General features: G+C 39.4%; 3 protein-coding genes across 3 annotated transcripts in view; all 3 read right to left on the reverse strand.

Annotated features, from left to right (window-relative positions):
- LOC139731752 (uncharacterized) overlaps window positions 1-19,587 on the reverse strand; it is a 116,687-nt gene that overhangs the window by 67,366 nt on the left and 29,734 nt on the right. The gene's annotated exons all lie outside the window — the stretch shown is intronic.
- Window positions 1-19,587, reverse strand: part of LOC139731762 (uncharacterized) — a 39,783-nt gene that overhangs the window by 10,399 nt on the left and 9,797 nt on the right. Inside the window, exons 10-17 of the mRNA XM_071642642.1 lie at window positions 17,571-17,811; window positions 16,966-17,147; window positions 12,635-13,010; window positions 11,906-12,057; window positions 11,449-11,570; window positions 10,652-10,791; window positions 9,285-9,409; window positions 7,753-8,250 (exon numbers count right to left, since the gene is read on the reverse strand). Of these exons, the coding sequence (XP_071498743.1) occupies window positions 7,753-8,250; window positions 9,285-9,409; window positions 10,652-10,791; window positions 11,449-11,570; window positions 11,906-12,057; window positions 12,635-13,010; window positions 16,966-17,147; window positions 17,571-17,811 (1,836 nt within the window). The remainder of the gene's footprint in view (window positions 1-7,752; window positions 8,251-9,284; window positions 9,410-10,651; window positions 10,792-11,448; window positions 11,571-11,905; window positions 12,058-12,634; window positions 13,011-16,965; window positions 17,148-17,570; window positions 17,812-19,587) is intronic.
- LOC139731764 (uncharacterized) lies at window positions 13,321-14,947 on the reverse strand. Its single transcript, XM_071642643.1, has 2 exons — window positions 14,563-14,947; window positions 13,321-13,835 (listed from the first exon to the last, which is right to left on the reverse strand). Exons 1-2 carry the CDS (start codon window positions 14,945-14,947, stop codon window positions 13,321-13,323), a joined length of 900 nt encoding a protein of 299 aa, XP_071498744.1.

Below are 19,587 nucleotides of genomic sequence, written 5' to 3' on the forward strand. Positions count from 1 at the left end.
ATGATCTTTGTCCTTTGAATACATTGCCCATATTTTTCAACGAATAGGCATCTGGATGCAACGTAGGTATATATAAAATGATTTTTTTAAAGGAAAATACATTTAACCACTTCAGAAATAACTATGGAACAAATAGCATAATATTGACACGTTCCCTTATTCCTAAATGACGTGACAGAAAACTTTCCTCACCGAAATCATTCTGTCGTTATTCAAGTACAAGACATTGATGATTATATACCTAGTTCGATTAAAAGTATACATGGAGTAATTGCAAAAGTATCTAATGAATAGCATGCTTCAGAACTACATCATTGTCATTTATTCTATGACGCTAATAATAGAGTAATTGTTCCGCCATACTGCCAGGCAGGTTGTAGTCCTCCTACGACGTTTGTTCAGCAAATAAGGCACAAAATAAAATTTTGCGAATTTTACACGCTGTTGCCAAAGTATCTAATCTTCTTTACCACTATTCTCCGACATAAGGTATGCTGATGCTGTATGAATTAGAAACGGAAGCTTCACAAATATTCACCATCTAACAAGGTAAAAGCAAAGTGATGTCTTGCCCCCATATCGAATTTGTGATTACACTGATTTTCAAATGTAAGCTCATTGACTTTTTGACTGTTGACGGAGTCGGACTTCACCAATATCAACACTTGACAGCCATCTTTAGATGTTCTGCATGGGGAGTGAATTTGGTGGTCATATAGCTCAAAAGTGTGGAAAGTTATTAAAAGAACACCACAATACTATGTCGACAGTGCTTACAAGGTGAGATACAAAGAAAGAGCACGAAATGACATTGTAGAATTTGACAATGACCTACAATATTTGACCTTGAACGCTGGCACCCACAAGGTGGTAGAAGTAACTTCATCCAACCGTACATACATATGCAAAGTTTCATTTGGATACCTCAAACAGTACTTAAAGGGGAATGAAACCCAAATGTACCCGTGGATTGGAGCAATATCATAAGAACACATAAGTGAACATGGAAAATCGTATGATCCAGTGGAAGTTATGCATTTTTTAAAGTTTCAGTGTCACTTTCATGTATGGAAACGTATATGAAGAAAATATCAAGGGAATTCCATAAAATCTGATTCTAAATGAAAAGTACAAATTGCCTCCACTTATTTGTCGTTGCCATAATGTTAAGGGTAATATTACCCCCACCCCCTTCTGGAAGAAGTAAATCAAGTGCTCCTTTTGTAATGCTAGAAACGTGAAACTATGCCTATTTTCTTTACATTTCTTTATATAATTTTCCATGGTTGACGTCAAAGATGTAGCTTTCTCATCTCGTAATGGCGGCACTGAAACTCTAAATATATGTGTATATATAGCTCTTCAACGGATTTTCCGATATTCCTCAATTTGTGACGATGTGTTCAACTGCTAAAGTAATCTCCCTGCATTAACTTGTCCACTTGTACTTTTCGTTTCATTTCCCTTCGTGATACAACGTTGCCATAATCGATAACAGACTAATGTACGAACGGAGGGACAAGCTGAACAACATCATTTCTCTGGTGACAATTCCTTGTAAAAGTATACACCATGAAAACTTTAGGCTGGTAAACTATATCAAGACAATTATTGAACAATATTGTTAATGAAATGCCGTAGGTTTTTCTTCGTGATAGTTGCCTGTTCAGATCAAGGTTTGCAATGTACTGCTGAAGTATGCATCGGGTGTTTCTGCCTTGTCTGGGATACTGAAAGCCACAGAGCACAGAAGGCCGGAAACATTGTAGCGAAGGAAGACACGATTGTATACAGGAATTCGGGCAGATTTCACAACCATCCAGCCAAATAGTGCGCAGCATTCACAGTGAAGATTGTGGGATTTAGTCCTGCCAGGTTCTGAAAGAGATTTTGGCATGAATAAATAATGACTGAATAAGATTTCGAAGGAAATAGGTCGTTTACACTATAGGCGGTTTTGTTGCTTACATAAACTAACAGGTTGCAACTATGACCATTGACCAGAAAATGGAAAATTCATTTGATTGCATAGATCTACTTCAGGTTTCTAACGTATTTTGCTGAAATAATGAGAAATGGTTTTGAAATAGCTGCGATATCCAAAACAGAGCAATAAAAATATAATATAGGACTCACTTTTTATCACGATCGCTGCGTTTTATTTTGTTTTTGGATGGCTCATCCATTTCAAAACCAATTTTCATCAAATAATCTTTAGAATTCCTCTTAGAATGGCATACTCTCTATTATTTCATAAGTAGGTTCTTGGTATATCACAAAAAGTTAGAAGCCCAAATCCTCACCTCCACCAATACTATACCATCCCTTTAAGTTTTGATATTGGTTTCTAAACAAATCCGGTCGGATAGATTTATTTCAGCTCTTTGTCATATAAGTAAAACATGATAATGTTGCAAAGAAATATTCCTCTTATATTTCTAGTCACAAAGCAGATGGAATTCCCGTCTCCCATAAAAAAATAAAAGTGCAGCACTTACTTTGTCACAGACATACAGCATGTCCTCTCCAGGCAGACGGGGAATTAGGAGACAGCATGCCGACATCACTAAGTAGAGCTGAAAAAAAAAATAAATGTGGAATAGCCTGAGTAAAGTCGTGTTGAAAAGAAAAATGTGGCGAATTTGGACTGAGATGAAAATACACACCTTTTATGTAGGCCTGCATACATTTATGACATAGGGCATATTCATAATATTCCCACATTTTTCCTGACCAACTCAAAGTCTTCATAACATAAAATAACAAAGTAAGACAACATCAAAATTAATTACACAGTTAGGAAAGGAGTAAGACTTATAAACCTCAGCCATTCAGCCGTGGCTGAGCTTGCCACAGATGATGGTCCGGGTGCTGGCCATGGCAATGGGTGTAATGATGCCCATTATGGTAGACACCTCTAATCCTGCTACCACACACACACAAAAGTGAAAATATAGCCCCCTCTACTTATTCATAACATTGATTTGATTTACTTTGATAATACTGGTTACAGAAAAGAAGATTACCCCCCCCCAAAAAAAAAAAAAATAATAATAATAATAATAATAATAATAAATAAATAAATAAATAAATAATAATAAATAAAATAAAATAAAATAAAATAAAATAAATAATATATAAATAAATAAATAAATAAAAAATGAAAAAAAAAATGAAGATTCTTGCGGGGTAGAGATGCTGCCTGTGTGAGTTACAATCCATCATGGAGTTTTCAGGAAAAAGTCCAAAAAAAAAACTGAGAAGACGTAGAACGGAAAAGGCAAGAATGAATGATCGCAATGGTCCACTTGAGTAACATATCTCTCGATTATAGATGGTATCAAAAATTGCACTATAGTCTTATCAAATTTTCCGCAACCCACTGAACGGTGGCTACGTTATAGTAACTGATAAAACTGCGTTCATGTGTAATAATACGCTTTAATATAATATACTTCACGGATATCACATGCTGAAAATCTAGATGAATCAATAACCTGAAAATACATATACAAGTGTACATGTATTACGGATTAATCCATTAATGAAACTTACATATTCTGTTGAGGAATCACTCTGTCCTTCAGAATTGCATATCAGTTTACGTGATCAGGAGAATGCGCGCAAATTATTGTATCTTGCTTGAATACCTGAAAAGGAAAATCAAGTGTCATGAGTTCAAGGCCACTGTTCATGCGTGTGTAATAATTTTGCAGAAGAGCTAACTTATGTAAATGTGACTACATAACTCTCTCCATGGCAGCTTAATATATAGTTCAATTCTTATGCACTGCCTTGCTGCATACAGGGTGTACCCAAGTCCACAACTAACACTACCTGACTACAGAGAATTATCCCAGCATAAAAATGAGCGTGCAATGTTTGCCATTATAAGTTTAGTTAGTACACTAGTCTATTTATCCATAAGTTTATCAACAATTATTCATCAACTTCAGTTCCGTTCCTTTTATTCGTTATTAATCAATTGTGGTATGGCACGACGCGATGTATTATCCTTGGGGATGTGTGTTTGTGTGTGTGTGGGGGGGGGGAGGTGGCGTAAAGGTTATGTTAAGGATACACTTCCTATAGGAATATCCGATTCCACGTTTTCTTAACTATTTTGTTTTGTTGTTGATCGGTAAATATAAAGAATTACTTGAAATTTGTGATTATGTATGTGTTCACTGTATTGTGAGTATAAATTATGCTTGTATAATTGTGTATGTAGTGAAAATTGTAACATTTATAATGTGTACATGTACATGAACATATTGAGTTTATGCATGTATGTAGATATTCCTATGTGCACGCCCATGTACCAACCAAAAAAATTTCCTAAATGAACAATAAATGAATCTGAAATCTGAAATCGGAATGCCATGACGTCTTTAGCAAGACATTTTATCGCTAAAGCTGCTCTAATTCCACAGAATGGTTACGAAACAAAACAAAATAGAACATAAAACAGCACGCATAAAACTAGCCAGTTTTAACAGAACTCCAAAATGAACATTTTAAATTACTGCCTGCAAACCTACATTATAAGACATGGCTATACAACCAAAAACATAACAGATACAAGAAATTTGATGAAGGGTAATATCGAGAGTAAGGCCTTGGTCGAGAACATTGTGGATATTTCAAATCATGCTTTACGATGATGTTTTAACTCACCATTTTCCACGTGGTAGGAATCTGCGGGGTCTTGATATTATGAAGTGGACAAAATAATTTTGAAGTCAGAGTTGCAGTAAGCCGCTACGAAAAGCCTCAGAAGAGCTGATCTGCTATGGAAATGGAATTTGCGCTAGATGCTCAGCTCAAACACGCATGAACGAGCTGTACAATGAGCCATCTGGGAGTCAACTTATGTGCACATAAGTTCGCACGACTCAATAATTCATTGAATTCATAAATCATGTTCAAGAAAAGAATGAACATGCCCACACCAGGTGACCAAACTACTGGGTCCGTGAATTGACACTCTAGGAAACATCCATGTCATTATTTTGCATCGAATGTATTCTATGGATTAATAGGCGTTTAAAAAAAAAATCCACTTTTGATTCTTAATAATTCAGTAACTATATATCAGATAACACTATCATTGATATGGGAGATAGTTGTATAGTGTACAATTTCGTTGGAGGTGGTTTAAAACACAAATCAGTTTCATGAAATCCATGATCAATTTCACAGTTAGGTTACAGATTTTGCTCTATTTCCAACCCTCTGTACAAAATTTTCACTTTGCACAGGGGTCAATGGGTGTGTATGGGAGTATGTGGTATAACACCCTGACAATGGTGTTGAACAATAGCCAGGGTTTTAATGCTTTATTATTTATTCATGAGAAATTCCACTATCACAGCTAGTCTTTATTCATTCTAAAATGTGGTGTTTGCAAGGACACGGAAACATGTGCTTACATTTTTCATGTGCATGCATTTTACCCTTAGGCTTTACCGTGCATGAATCCATGAAAAAAAGGGGGGAAAAAAATCAACCCTTACAAATAAATCGTGTAATTTGCACCCTTATATATCCGCGAGTTTGCTCTCTAAATGATTTTAGTTTATCATTTCCTTTACGTTCACTTAATAAGATATGCATAATATAAAATGTGACAATGGTATGAATAAAATGACAATGTGACAAACAAACAAACAAAGCAAACAAACAGCAAAAGATATCAAGTGAAGGGGTGAGTGAGAAGGCAATTGGCCTTATTTAAAACTAATCCCGGAAAAGTAAATACATTGTATATACAGAGAAAAACATCGGCACACACACACACACAAACACACACACACTCACACATACACACACATGCATACACAGACAAAAACATGGACCAGCGCATATTAGCAATACACAAGATGTCATTTTCACAAACACACCCTATCTTGCTAGTCTCTTATAAATTCGTAAAATGATATTGGTAACTTCCAGAAAACCTTTCAAGTAATATACGTTTGAAAGCTTCCTTAAAACTTTGTACCGTTTTCTTACATTTCACATCAGAGTGGATGGAATTCCAGATTTGAGGGCCTTGAAAAAATATTGACTTTTTTTTTCTGTCCCGAGATCGAGTCGCAACGAAAATCTTTAGCGTGTAGTAGGGTTTGATTCCATCATCGCACAGTAAGCATGCAGGGAATGTTGTGACATATTCCATTTCCATTGGTCAATACCAGACGAGCAGTTAAGTATTCTTCGTTAGCTTGTTCGCAGACCCTTTCATCAAAGACTCAACTTCATTTAAAAATGCTCCGATGAATGATTATGAAATTATGGGAGAACATCAAGTTTTATGATGTCTTTAAATAAACATGTACATAGTAGCACCACGACGGTATGCAATATTGTATTCAAGTGTCGATCAACACCATATAGGTCTTTCTTTGAGACTTGTTATGGGCTCAATATTGCACCTTAGCAAGAATGAACCACAAACAGGAAGATATGTCTTTGTAATGGTAATTACGTTTCGACATCCAAACCAATAATAGATAGGTTAGGTGAATGTTAAAGACACGGGGATACACGAATAGAAATTGCTCAAAAAAAAATGAAATAAAACGAACATTATTCTAATAGGCATGCCTGGGCAATAATCTGATGTTTCTATTGATAGAGAATTCTATTTGAAGATTCATATCAGTTTGCTTTGTCAGAATCATGAGGAAAAGTGATAAAATAAACCGGCTATCCAGGGTACAGTTTAAACACTTTCACATGAAACAGCTCTGATTAACACTTTTGCACAATAATATTTCTGTTCAGAATTGACTTTTGTTTTATATGCTTTTATCTTAAAGTATAGGATTTCATTTGAAGCAAAATATAGCCAAAATTATGTAAACGTCCAAAATGAATCTCCAGATTGCTCAGTGAGACGGCGGCATCGAATCCCGATCAGCGAAGGCACAAATGCACCTGTGGAATTGTTTTGTACAGCAATAGAAATCTGACGACTATTTGAATAATTACATCCAGTTGGAACTTCATCTGTTAAACCTCCTAGGTTATGTGTACAATGTGATTGGTCAATACCAGACAAGCAATCAGGTATTCTACTTTTGTTTTTTTAGTAGACCCCTTTCATCATGGAGTCAACTTAATTTGAAAATATACTCTCGATGAATGATTAAAGAATATGAAAGAAATTTAAGTTTCCTGATATCAAAAAATATATGTTCATAATATCAGCACAAGGATATGTAATATTGCATTTTAGTACCGAGCAACACCATAGGATGGCCTTTGTTTTGAGACTAGTTTGGGGCGTAATATTGCACCGTCAATGACCGTGGCAAGATCGAACCCAAAATGAACCATATAAGAAGCAAAGTTCCACCATTTTCTCAAATCGTGTAGTTTGCACCCATTTTCGCGACTTCGAACCCTTCTAGCTCCCTCATTGAACCTTTTTTTCTTAGTGTGTAGAAATAATATAGACGAACCGGTAATGAGGCCAAGTGATCATTGGACTAAATGGTCATTAGACGAAGTGGTTGTAGATGAAACGGATCAAACAATGTGGGTTGACACTAAATGGCTATTAGACGATGTGGAAGTAGACCAATTGATAGATCACCCCGTGATAAAGTAAAGTTGACTTTTCTTTTCTTTTCTTTTTTTATAATGGGCAGGATGCACGTACAAAGTAAGAAAATGTGTCGAATTGCACATTGTAACAACCGCGAATATATGAGGGAAATTTTTCGAATGAATGCATGCTCTCACCGCCGCCGCCACCGCCGCCGCCACCAGGACGGGGAGGATCTGGCCTGGAGCCGCCTGTTGATGTACCATCTCCGTCCGTGCAGGTGACAGGGACACACTTAGTGAGGGCCTTCCTGGGTTTCCCCTTCAGCGAGAAGCGTCCGGTCTTGGAGAGCTCTACGCAGAGAAATCTGGTCTTCGAGCAAGACTGTCCGGCCAGATTGAGATTGTACGGGCGATCGTTGAATCGCACGACGTCTCCCGTTCGAAACCGACGAATGGCTTCGTAACCGAGGTTGAGGTTGGCTGTGGCTACCTTGCGTCCTTTGCCGTTCTTCTTCGAGCTCCCCCAGGCTTCCAACGTCCATCCTGGCTCCATATCCAGGTCGGTAGTCGATCTGCTGTCGTAATTGACACTGACATCGAGGGTCATCTGGTTTGATTGTCCAGCGCGCACGGCGCTGCGTGGCTCGCGCGCGATGCCCAGACTGGTGACGGTGAACGTTGGCTTCGGGGCGGCTAAAGATTCGGATGGGGTAGGGTTGATGGGAAGGGAGGGATCGACAGTACCACGGGAAGGGTTGGCAGTAGAAAGTAAACCGTCACTTGAGTCAGTCCCTGCTTCATGCAAAAAAAAAACACACACATCAACTAAAGCAATTATTTGGGTACAAACAGATGTCAATGTAAACCTACTGAAAGACAATATGAACATGATGTCGAATTAAAGAGATGTGGAGTCTTTGTTGCTTTTAATAGACGTTTCAGAAATCATGAAATATTCATACTTGTCACAGAACTCTCTTCATGGAACAATTTGGAGCGTTGATATTCCTACTATCAAGCAAATTAGAGACAACTAGCAATTGCGATTTGAAAACGGTTGAATGATATAAGAAATTGTTGTCGTGTCTAGAATGTCTGAAATGTGACATGCGGGGGTGGATGGAATAATTGCCAGCATGTTTATTTTCATTTGACTTTTTTTTTGAGGGGGGGGGGGGGGGGGGGGGAGGGAGTGTGAGGGGTGGTGGAGGGCTTACTTACTCATTGTTTTCATCTCGGCTTTTCCGAATTTTTTTTTTTTTTTTTTGGTTGTAATATTGAGTTAATAGATATTAGATTATTCAAGATGAATATTTTATGCCATATACTTGAATACAAGTGGGGATGACGAGTAGGATTTTTTTCTCAATAGAAATAACAATTTATAAAGCGTATGATATTGTCGTAGCTTCCCCACACTCATGAGCAAACACAAAAATCAAGGCTAGAGATATTTTACAGGTAGAGGCTTTTTTTAATTGAAGTGATTTCAAACGTTCGATACAATTCGCTACTGTAAAAGCGATACCAAATTCATCATTTCATCAAACAATTCCTTTCAGCATGTGTTTAGCGCACTGTATATCTCTTACATTTGCCGAAAGGTTTCATAAAAGTGTCGAACATCTATAGAGACTAACAAATTGCCAATAGCCATACCTCAGATTTCTAAATAGATAGTGGGATCGCATTTGTCTGGTATTTTTCGCTCTGTTACGAAACCTTACCAGTGCATCTGACCTTGCTACACCCCACGAGATTCGAAGCCTGATTTAAGCGCGCCATGAGCTGATAGGATGGGCTTGGATTGTCCTTCTGAAGTCTGACACACAGGAACTTTATGTCCGTACAACTTCGACCAGTCAAGTCGATGGTGTGTGAAACACGCTAAAAGAAGTATAATTTCATGTGTGAAGACGTTACACACTCTTGGGGTTTGTTAAATGATAGACACACATTTCAACTGTTAAATATTAGTTGTAAGGTATTTATCTTCCTTTTGGTTGCGCGTTACTACATTGTGAATAAAATAATATTGAAGTATGAAAAACACGAGTTTGCAATTGACAATGATATATACACATATATGTGTATTGTTACATACTATAGGAATTAAAGTTAATTAAAATACAATTTTTGTCAAGACAATGCATTTCAGCAGATCTGAATCCTCCAGCTTAAAAACATGAATATAATAGCTTTCCCATTCTTTGTGAGTTTTTTTTTTCAAAACGTTCGTCTTTTGACGGACATCTAGTAATTATTTCTATTACTAAAAATCCTTTCATTTTTAACAGAAAAATAGCCCAAACTCCTCGTGCTATTTATGCATGCAACTTATTCAATTTCTGTAAAACACTTTGTTTCTGCTATAAATGCAAGAAAATAAACGAATGACATGAATCAAAGCTATAGATGCTATTTTTCAGACCACTGAAATGCTTCTTGATTTCTCAAGTGACATGGAAGACCATAATAGTTTACTTTATAAATCAAGTCATTAGAGAACTCGGCGTTTCACAAGGTTCCTGTTAAGTCACCTTATTTATTTGGTACAGCAATGTTAATCAACCTCATCCAAGATTCTTTCTTTTGTTTGCTTTGAAGACGCTTTTCTCATCGAAATTCCTGTACGCTAGTAACTGCACTGCATACTTTACAAAGGACTCAATCTTATCCAATCAATGCAAAAAAGTCACCTCTTTATATTGGACAACTCATAACATGCTATTCAAATATCTTTAAATATCATCTATATTTAAGGCCAAGGACGAGGGTCTAGGCCTACCTGTCTCGACCTACAAGCCTTTTGATTTTTTTTTTGTTACTTGTCTTTTATGGACTTGAAATGGCTCACTGGTATACCACTGAGCCATTTTATGTATTGTTTCTGTACAACCCTAAGGTCAGAAGTATAAAAGCTCGAAAGCATGGCGATAAACCAAGTTGAACTTACACTACATCCACTGAATGCCTGTCTCCTCTTAGCGCACTGTACTATACCATGCGTGTTAGGCATGTTATTATATCACAAGAAATTAATATGGCGTGCAGTGTCATTTGCAGACGACTGGCGCTTTCACCATGTACCAACCTGAATCCGAAAGGTTGTCTCGGCACAAGAGCGGTGTTTTCTTGAGAGTAGCTGAGCACCTGATCGGCAGCAGAAATTTGTGCCCCTGTTCCCGCTGCGTTCTTGCTCCCCCATGCCTGTAGCTTCCACAGGTTTGAACCCTTTATGTGGAAAAGTACAATTTATGGTGTACTAAATCAGAAATTTATCAAATATTTCAAAGCTTTCGAACAGTCAATTCAAGTGACAAATATATATATATATCAGAGCAGTGCATTGGAGGTTCATGAATAAAACGTGCTACTTCACAGTCTTAGAAACAGTCCCAAACAACATAAAAAGTAACCTTCAGTAGTAGGCATCTGGTAATTTTCAGATTCACTAACACAGAGACATACTCATACTTCTGTTTTATGAACATTATACAAGCCCAAAACCGCTTTATTGTAAAATAAGCCCTTCGTTGCCCTTCACAAATAATGTATAACAACAACTCTTAATAACGCTGACCTTTATACACAGTTCATTCAAAATCAATGTCAGATTTATCACAATATTAACCATTAAAAGACGCAACGCATTATTATGTACATGTAACGCTTGATTATCCTCATAATCGGCAAACATCCCTTTCTTTATCACGCAGTAATGATACTTGTATATAATTTCCCCTCCTGCTACCCTTTCCCCTTCCTTTCCCCCTCCCTCTTCCCTTTTCGCTCTCCTTGTCCATATACAAGAATGCAAAAACAAGAAAAACAAGTGTAGCAAAGGGAGAGGGGGCACCTGAACGGCTTGAATGAAGGCTACCCTCCTACCTCAATTCTCGTGGTTTCTTCCGTGTCGTATCTCACATCGACATCGAAGGTGACATCATTACGTTGCCCTTCACGGAGTTCTACGGCTGTGGGCCGTACGCTATTCACACGGATCGTTGGCTCTGAAAACGGAACAAAGCAAAACAAAAATGAAAAATGAAAACAATAATCGTACAGCTTTCACCCAGACATACAAAAGGTATCCACGATCTCATAAATTTGTTGAATTAATGAAATCAATGAAATAAAATTGAGCAGGATGTGTCTGAGGAATTCATCGTGAATGAACGAGTGTCTCTGTAGAGCCATTAGAAGGATCATACAGCGTGGCCCGTGGAATTAGATGTCTTCTATTTTGTCACGTTTAGGAAAATTCGAGCAAAGCAGTCATTTCAAGAATATTCAAACGCATGTACAGCTCTATTTTCTGAAGAGCATACACACATTTGATACATACCTTGGGAGCACTCCTGTCTTTCGCACGAAACCATTGAATTGGTGGAACCTCTCCCTATCAGAGTGTAGCTTGGTCTGGGGCGCGATCCCTGGCCAAACTCAAGACAGAGGTAACGTTTTTCGGGAGAGCAACCCAATCCACGAATGTCTAACCTGGGAGTTCAATTAGAAAGAGAGAGAGAGAGAGAAACATATCCTGATATATCCTTTTTCTCTGTTTTTTCGAAATTGATAAGATATAACGCACTAATTTTAGCAAGCAGCAGCAACGCGATTACATTGAACCAAACAAGTTTGAGGGCTTGGTGTCAAACAAATCTTTACTGAAACTGTCCAAGGCAGGTAGATTTGGAGTGCTCTTATAAAGGCCAGTATAATTTAGCCAAGTCTGCAATAACTGACAGGATTGGTGCATGTTCATGCTTAACGCATAGGCTGGCTTTATTCAAATATGCGTCATCTCAGTCAGAATAAAATGTAAGTGTTTGTTTGTTCAATTTATGAATACAACAAAAGTCTAGTTACTCTCATACCTGAGATGTCTCCCTTACACCAACGCCATACGCTACAAGTAGGTCTTACATTGCATGCTTCTTCTCCAAGGAAAAAAAATCGAACAAACTGCACTCTCAAAAATACAAGGCGGACAAGTTCATGTGCGTTTAGTGGTCTACTGTTGATCCATATGACAATTATCAAAGATGTTTTGGTTGGTATCGGAAAGACGTACCTTGTAGTGACTGTATATGTGTTGGGTCTTCCGCTGCGAACCTCACGGTTCCGATCCGAGCCCCTCAGCAGCTGCTCGTTTTCATCAGCCCTCGTACTCCCGCTGGAGTCGGAGCTGGTGAAGATGCCCAATCGCCACAGGTCGGAGGTCCCCGACCCACCGAATGGATCTGGTGTTGGATCCATGCTTACTGTTGCCTCCACCTCCAGGGTTGAGGAACCGTCGGGACGGGTTGCTGTGTTTCCTGTGGTTCGAACTCCCCATGAGAAGGAGCGTAGACGCACCTCAGGATCGCCAGAGCTCCCACCCCCTGTGCCTCCGGATCCACCCTGACCTCCGGATCCACCCTGACCACCAGATCCACTCGGTGTTGTGTCTGTAGAAAAAAAAAACGCATGAAAATTGTCACTGACCAAGCTTAATCCAGCACTGTGGTTATCATAGTTGGACGGGAAAGATATACATACTAGTTAGGAAGAACAAGCCCTTATGATCACACAACTGAACCAGAATGATTCTAATAAAATATAATTGAGTGTTAGCGTACATGAATATTTCAGTAAATCTTCTCCGCAAATCAAGATGGAAGCTTCCTCTCTAAGGTTGGCATTAAACACAGAGGGTACTATATTGATGGCACACATGTGACACTTACGCAAAATATCAAATATCATTTAATTGCAAGCCTAACCCGCCTGACACGTAGACGGCTGACAAGACACGACCGAGTCGCCTCCTGGTAGAGGCATCTTAAAGTTTGGTATCGGAGCATCTCCCTTGCCAAACTCCACACACAAGTATCTCACGTCATCGCAACCAATTCTCCGCACATCGAACGTTGTCCTCACGGTAAACTCCAGAGGGGCTGCCGCATGCATTGGCATTGCAGCTTCTTGCTGATCTAACACCTGTCTTTGGTAACCAACTTTAGTTCCGGACCCCGTCATTGACTCGCTGCCATAGAGTCCAAGTCTCCAAAGACCCTCCCCGTGTATGTAATCAGTCCGCGGGGACGGAGTTATCCATGCTTGAAGGGTGACATCACTGGCACTGCTCTGATCGGGTTGAACATTCCAGCGGAAATTGCTGAGTCTGGCTACTTTGAGAATTGGCGAACGGGTCGGTTGAGGATTGGGGCGTGGGCGAGGATTGGGGCCAGGTCTTGGGCCTGGAGTTTCACCACGAGGTGGTCTTGTTTGATCTGAGTGTAGAAGCAAACTATTAAGATATCATCACTGGAACCCTTATTGTCCCATAGCTCGTGACAATTTCACTCATCAATAATCATTCACAAGGCTATACACATTTGGCGTTAGTCATTGTTACTCCTTTTTAGCAAAAATCTTCTTTAAGAAATCTTGTACTTTGTAGAAGTAAGAAACTCCACTTTGTCATCCCCCTTACCTTGACTATACATTGTCAGTCACTCTAACCACCATCTGGTTGATATTTTACTTCATAGTATTATATTCATGGTATTATACGATTTATTGTATAAGCTTGTTGTGTATATACGTGCAATCTTCTATCTCACTTAAAGTCATCCACAACGTTTCCTTCTTTTTGGCAAATTTGTTTTCAGTCAGTTAAGTGAATCAAGTGATATCGACACGTTCTGGAAGGAGCAAGAGAAGGGACTTTATTCAACAAGTGGAATAGGAGGAGTACAGACAAGGGAAGAGGAGAGATATTACAAAGGAGGTGATATAGGAGCCATGATTGTTCGAAGGTTGGGATTTTTGGGGGGTGAGGTGGGGAGAGAATGGGGAAAGTAATGGTGAGCGGATGCTGTTCGATTGGAGAGAAGAAGAAATGACCACAGATGAAGGAGACAGAGCTTGGGGACAGACAAGCCAATTCACAAACGAGGGAACGATTAGCACAGAAACATCACACTGGAAGCATCACTGACAGCCACATTGACTGACCTGTAGTGCACCTATATAATTTACAGTCCACGAAGTGATTGTTAGCAATGGGAAGATTGAAATTCGGTCGTGGTCTGTCTCCCTTTGCGAACTCGAGGCACAAATATCGGGCGTTTCCGCAGCCGACCTCCCTCAAATCAATGTGGGTGTTGAGGTCGAAGCGGAGCGGTGACGATGCGGTCAGATCTCTGGCTGCCTCGTACTCGTTGAGAACCTGTCGAACGTAGTTTTGACGAACGCCGCTTCCGTCGCGACTGGCGGCGGAGAAGAGCCCCACACGCCACATGCCGGTCCCATGGATATACTCCGTGGTCGGTTCGGGCATGACGATTAACTGGAGACGGGCCTCGTTCTGACCGGCTATGGGAGTCAGCATCCACTGCATGCTTGAAATCCGGGCAGTCGGCAAGTTAGGAACACTCCCGCTGTTGTCTGCTTGCCGAGAACAGAGCTTAGTCAGTCAACAAAAGACGCAATTATCGTGCACATGCAAACATTCTCTATCATCAGGTGGGGCATTCACATCTACTGCTCGGTGCGTCTCCCGGTCAATGTGCGTGTTATCAGTGCATGGCGAGGAATACAACATGCTGCAAATTCTAAATCGTTCTCTAAGTCACACGTAATTCATGAAGGATGCAGCCAAGCTCCGATGACGTGCCAAGGGATTGCAATAACGCAAGAACACGACATCGCGACAGGTCTTCAAGAACAGAGCTGTCTTGATTCAAACATTCAATAAGCATATCTCGAGGCCTGTGACACATGTGTAAGTTGAAAGTGCCATGCGTAACATGCTCAGACTACTTAGAGAGGAGATGGCGACAGACGCTTTCTGATCGAAATACACTGTACTAGTATATCCACTATTTGGTTTTTTCCAAGAATTTAAAACAAACGAGTCACAACACACGAGAAGCACAAAAATGACAATTGGCAGTTAATACACTTGTTTTATGCGTGAATTACATATATCCGTCACATTCCTTTACCACTGAAAAATCTCTGATTGGAAGCTGCAGTTTTATCTTGTGAAAATGACCTGAGATGTCATAATTTGGATCATGTTCGTTATTTCGAAGGTGATTCCGAATCAAACAAATTTTTGAAACATCGATGTTTGTCAATTCGAGCATTTGTACCGCTAGCTATTACGAAGGTTCGTTATTTCGAAAATGATATAACCTTATTCCGAAGGTTCGTCAATCCGGAAATGAAAAGAAAGTGCGTTCTAACAAACCTTTGGAATGACGAATCTTATATTATTTTAATCTTACATCACTTTCGAAATAACGAATCTTATAATGAACCTTATTTCATTTTCGGAATTACGAATAACGAACAGTAACCACAAATCTTACGCAGCTCTGAGGTTAACGCGAGGACGTGACACGTCCCAGAGGCCGATAAAAGAGAGATAGCTGCACTCCAATTCATTCACACAAAAAAAACCCGCAGGAAATGATACATGCACACACGCACACACACACACACAAAACCCACAGGAATGTCATGCACCATCCATAACCATCATCATCTGCTAATAACTAAAGACGAGCCATCTAATTGGCCGTGTCTCACGCACGTGTCACTATTCTGGCAAACTGTCGTATAAGAACGTGATGCTACGGAATCGTGCAAAACATCGGTCGTCATGCACGTCATAGGATACATAAGAATAATGATCATCTGTATAAAGCACAGAAAATCCAAGATTGACAGAAAATAAAACTGGTTTTAAAATAATAATAATAATAATAATAATAATAATAATAATAATAATAATAATAATAATTAGCCAGGCATGTAGAGGTGATTATGAATAATAACGTTTACGATGTAACCTGAACTGTGAGGTTTATATAATTGATTCAGGGATCAAAATATGGATTTGAAATTACAGATGAGAATTTTGTGGGTTTCCTTTTATTACTGCACAGTCATTTCACTATGGCATATCCTAAAGTAGTTCTCTTTCAAACATCTCTTTCTTTTAGAGAGAGAGAGAGGGCAATTCAATGATATAATTTGCGGGGTTTTTTTTCATAGCAGTGTAAAACGAAGGATATCGTAAATATTGCCTACGTTAGCCGTCACGTGTTCACAACGTCATTATGTGGCCGTCCCATTCGGTTGTCTCCTCTCTGATAACTTGACCTATCGGCTGCTCGGATTACACAGAGCTGACAATGGCCCTAATTAAGAAAACTACGATTGTGTGTGGTTGTGGTATGAACAGAAAATCAGTTTCTGTTTTGAGTCATCCAGGACTGAGAGCGAATCTATACAATATGATTATTTACATGAAAGAAATGTTGAACAAGCGGGAATATTAATTTCACGGTATAAGGAATCTCGGTAAGTATCTATTTTGCTCAAATTCCAGATTTTCTTCGTTCTTACCTGGGCAGGTGTATACCGAACACATTGACACCACGCCTCCCTGGTGGGCTAGGCTGAATGACACGGAGGCAGCATCGTTCTTAGCAAACTCAATGCAGAAGTAGGGATGCCTGTTTCGGATGACACAAATCTCTCGGAGATCGAACTTCGTTTCCGCTTCCAGCACCAGCTGATCTCTGGGACTAAAATATTTAAAAGAGACCAAAAATAACATCAATGTTAGATAGATAAATGGACACATACAGACATGCGTCCCATGAAGCTCATCATTTATTCAGCTTATGAAGTACAATTCAGCTTTCACATGCAGTCAGTAATGTAAAATATTTAGATGCCCTTCTCAACCGGTATCTGTTCACCTTGATCAAGCTGACTTTTGTGGCTACCTCAATTTGAGCTATTTTTGTATCTCCGTGACCACGAACGCACACACACACACATACACACACACACACGCACACGCACAAATAAAATAAGAACAGGTTGAAAATCAAGAGAAACGGTCATACGAAATATTATTTGCTATAAGAATGACTACCCAATAAAAGTACTAATTAAAGACCTCCCCTTTTGAAAAAGAAAAATTGTGATTTTGCGGCTCGTACTTGTGAGGTGTCTGCATGGCCGTCGCATCCAGAATGTTCCTCTGATAGGCGTATTTTGGTCCGTTGCCGTACTGGTCGTCCGAGGCGTAGACGCCCAATCTCCAGAGGTTCCTGCCGCGAACGCTGTCCGAGCCGGTGTCGGGCGTGAGCGTCATACTGACACGCATGTCGCTCAGGCCGTTGGGATTGTACTTGATCCTGTGCCAGTTCACGCTCGCATTCTGGAAGAGAACAGTTGGGCCTTGCTGGGCCGAGGATGCTTACATTGAAATTTTTGATGAATCAAGGGTTAAATAATCAGAAGCAGCATGATGGCACTTGAAAAGAAAAGTTGAATACCAACCGTAAACGCTGTCGAGAAAAGAGATTTTAGTGGTAAGAAAATCCATTTGGATCTCCATTTCCCAGATAGTACAACAGACATCGAAACATCAGCACGTCATGCACCAGCATTTCTATTCCAAATAATGAACATACACAGAGGTGGATGGGAACCATACACACGCAACAGCAGTAATTCATGGGGCACACCAAACATTAATCTTTCTCACGCACGGACATCGAAACATCCACACACACACACACACACTTTGGTTCATCAGTCAACAATCGGACAAAAAAAAAGGAAGGAATACAGGGTGCAGGGTAAAAACAACAACTTTCGGCAAATGAGAAGAGGAAAACGGTAGGTCCTGTGCCCATTTTTACTGGAACAAAAGTTTTCAAGTTGATAGAGGTTGCCCTTGTGATACTAATCAAGCCTTACTCGGGTGACCCATTTTAATGCAATATGATAGTAGGGTCCCAATTTGGGGTTAATTGGAGTCAAAGTCTGAAATGCTCCGATTGTTCTAAAACATGATATGTCAAATTACTCGTCTTCAATATTTAAAAATCTGAATGACAAAAATATAGATATTGATTGCAGCATGCCTGACTCATCCTTAAATCACACAGAATAGGAATGTAAGCATGAATTGTAATAACCGTTTTGTTTGGCTTTGTTTTTACAAAATACGCGTTCAAGTGATATTTTGTTGTTTTACTCGACAAAGAGCAGAGTAACTTTCAAAAGGTCAAATTTTCACCATGAAATTTTAGCTACTTGTTGTAGATAACACCTCCTAACTTATCTCTGATTGCCAAAGAAAGCATTAATAACTGATGATGGCTGTATAATATGTAGTTGACTATCTGCGGTTATGTAGTACAGCATTTCAAAACCTGATAACTTTAAAAGAATCGGCCTACATTTTATAACCATCCAACACAAACCTCTCGACAATTTCGCCGGATCAACCTGAAATGAATGATAGCATAATTATAACTCCATTCGACACCACAGCCTGACCAACGGGAGTGTCTCCCACCTATTTATATCAAGCGTCACGGTCTGTTTCCTGTGTCTTTTAAAGCTGTTACGAAATACAACTTATCAAATTCATACTAAACCATTCGAATCCTTTTCGAATTATATGCATTATTGTGTATGTATGTATGTACGTATGTGCGTGCGTGTGCGTGTGCGTGTGTGTGTGTGTGTGTGTTGGTCGTAACATTTTGCCACAGTGCACGTGTCACAGTCATGAAATAGTGCGTTGGTGATATACACGACCATGTAAGCCATGAGCGCTCTTGTCTCAGTCACAATGCACTCACATCTTGTCTTCATATTATTACTCTGAGCATCCCCACGCATACAACTGTACAAACACACACATACACAAGCTATTATCAAAATGAGAGTACACAATGTACCTCTCATATGCCGAAACCCTATGCTTTCAAGCAAAACGCACAGCTTTACCTGGTAATTGTGAAGGTGTCATCTACTGTCGCTTTCGGAGACCACCATGAGTAACGTGTTGTGGCCGGATGCCATATTAGGTATCGTGTCAAGATTACAATATTAGTCTGAAAGCTGCTTCTAGGAATATTATGTACAGAAGCCTCAAGGAAGATTAATGATATTGTTCTGCTGAACCTGCTGAAGAATCAGTACAAGCATCTTAGGGGA

This window comes from Diadema antillarum, unplaced genomic scaffold (assembly GCF_040938485.1).
Source record: "Diadema antillarum isolate AM-2024a unplaced genomic scaffold, OU_Dant_1.0 seq00000384_RagTag, whole genome shotgun sequence".
NCBI classification, from domain to species: Eukaryota; Metazoa; Echinodermata; class Echinoidea; order Diadematoida; family Diadematidae; genus Diadema; species Diadema antillarum.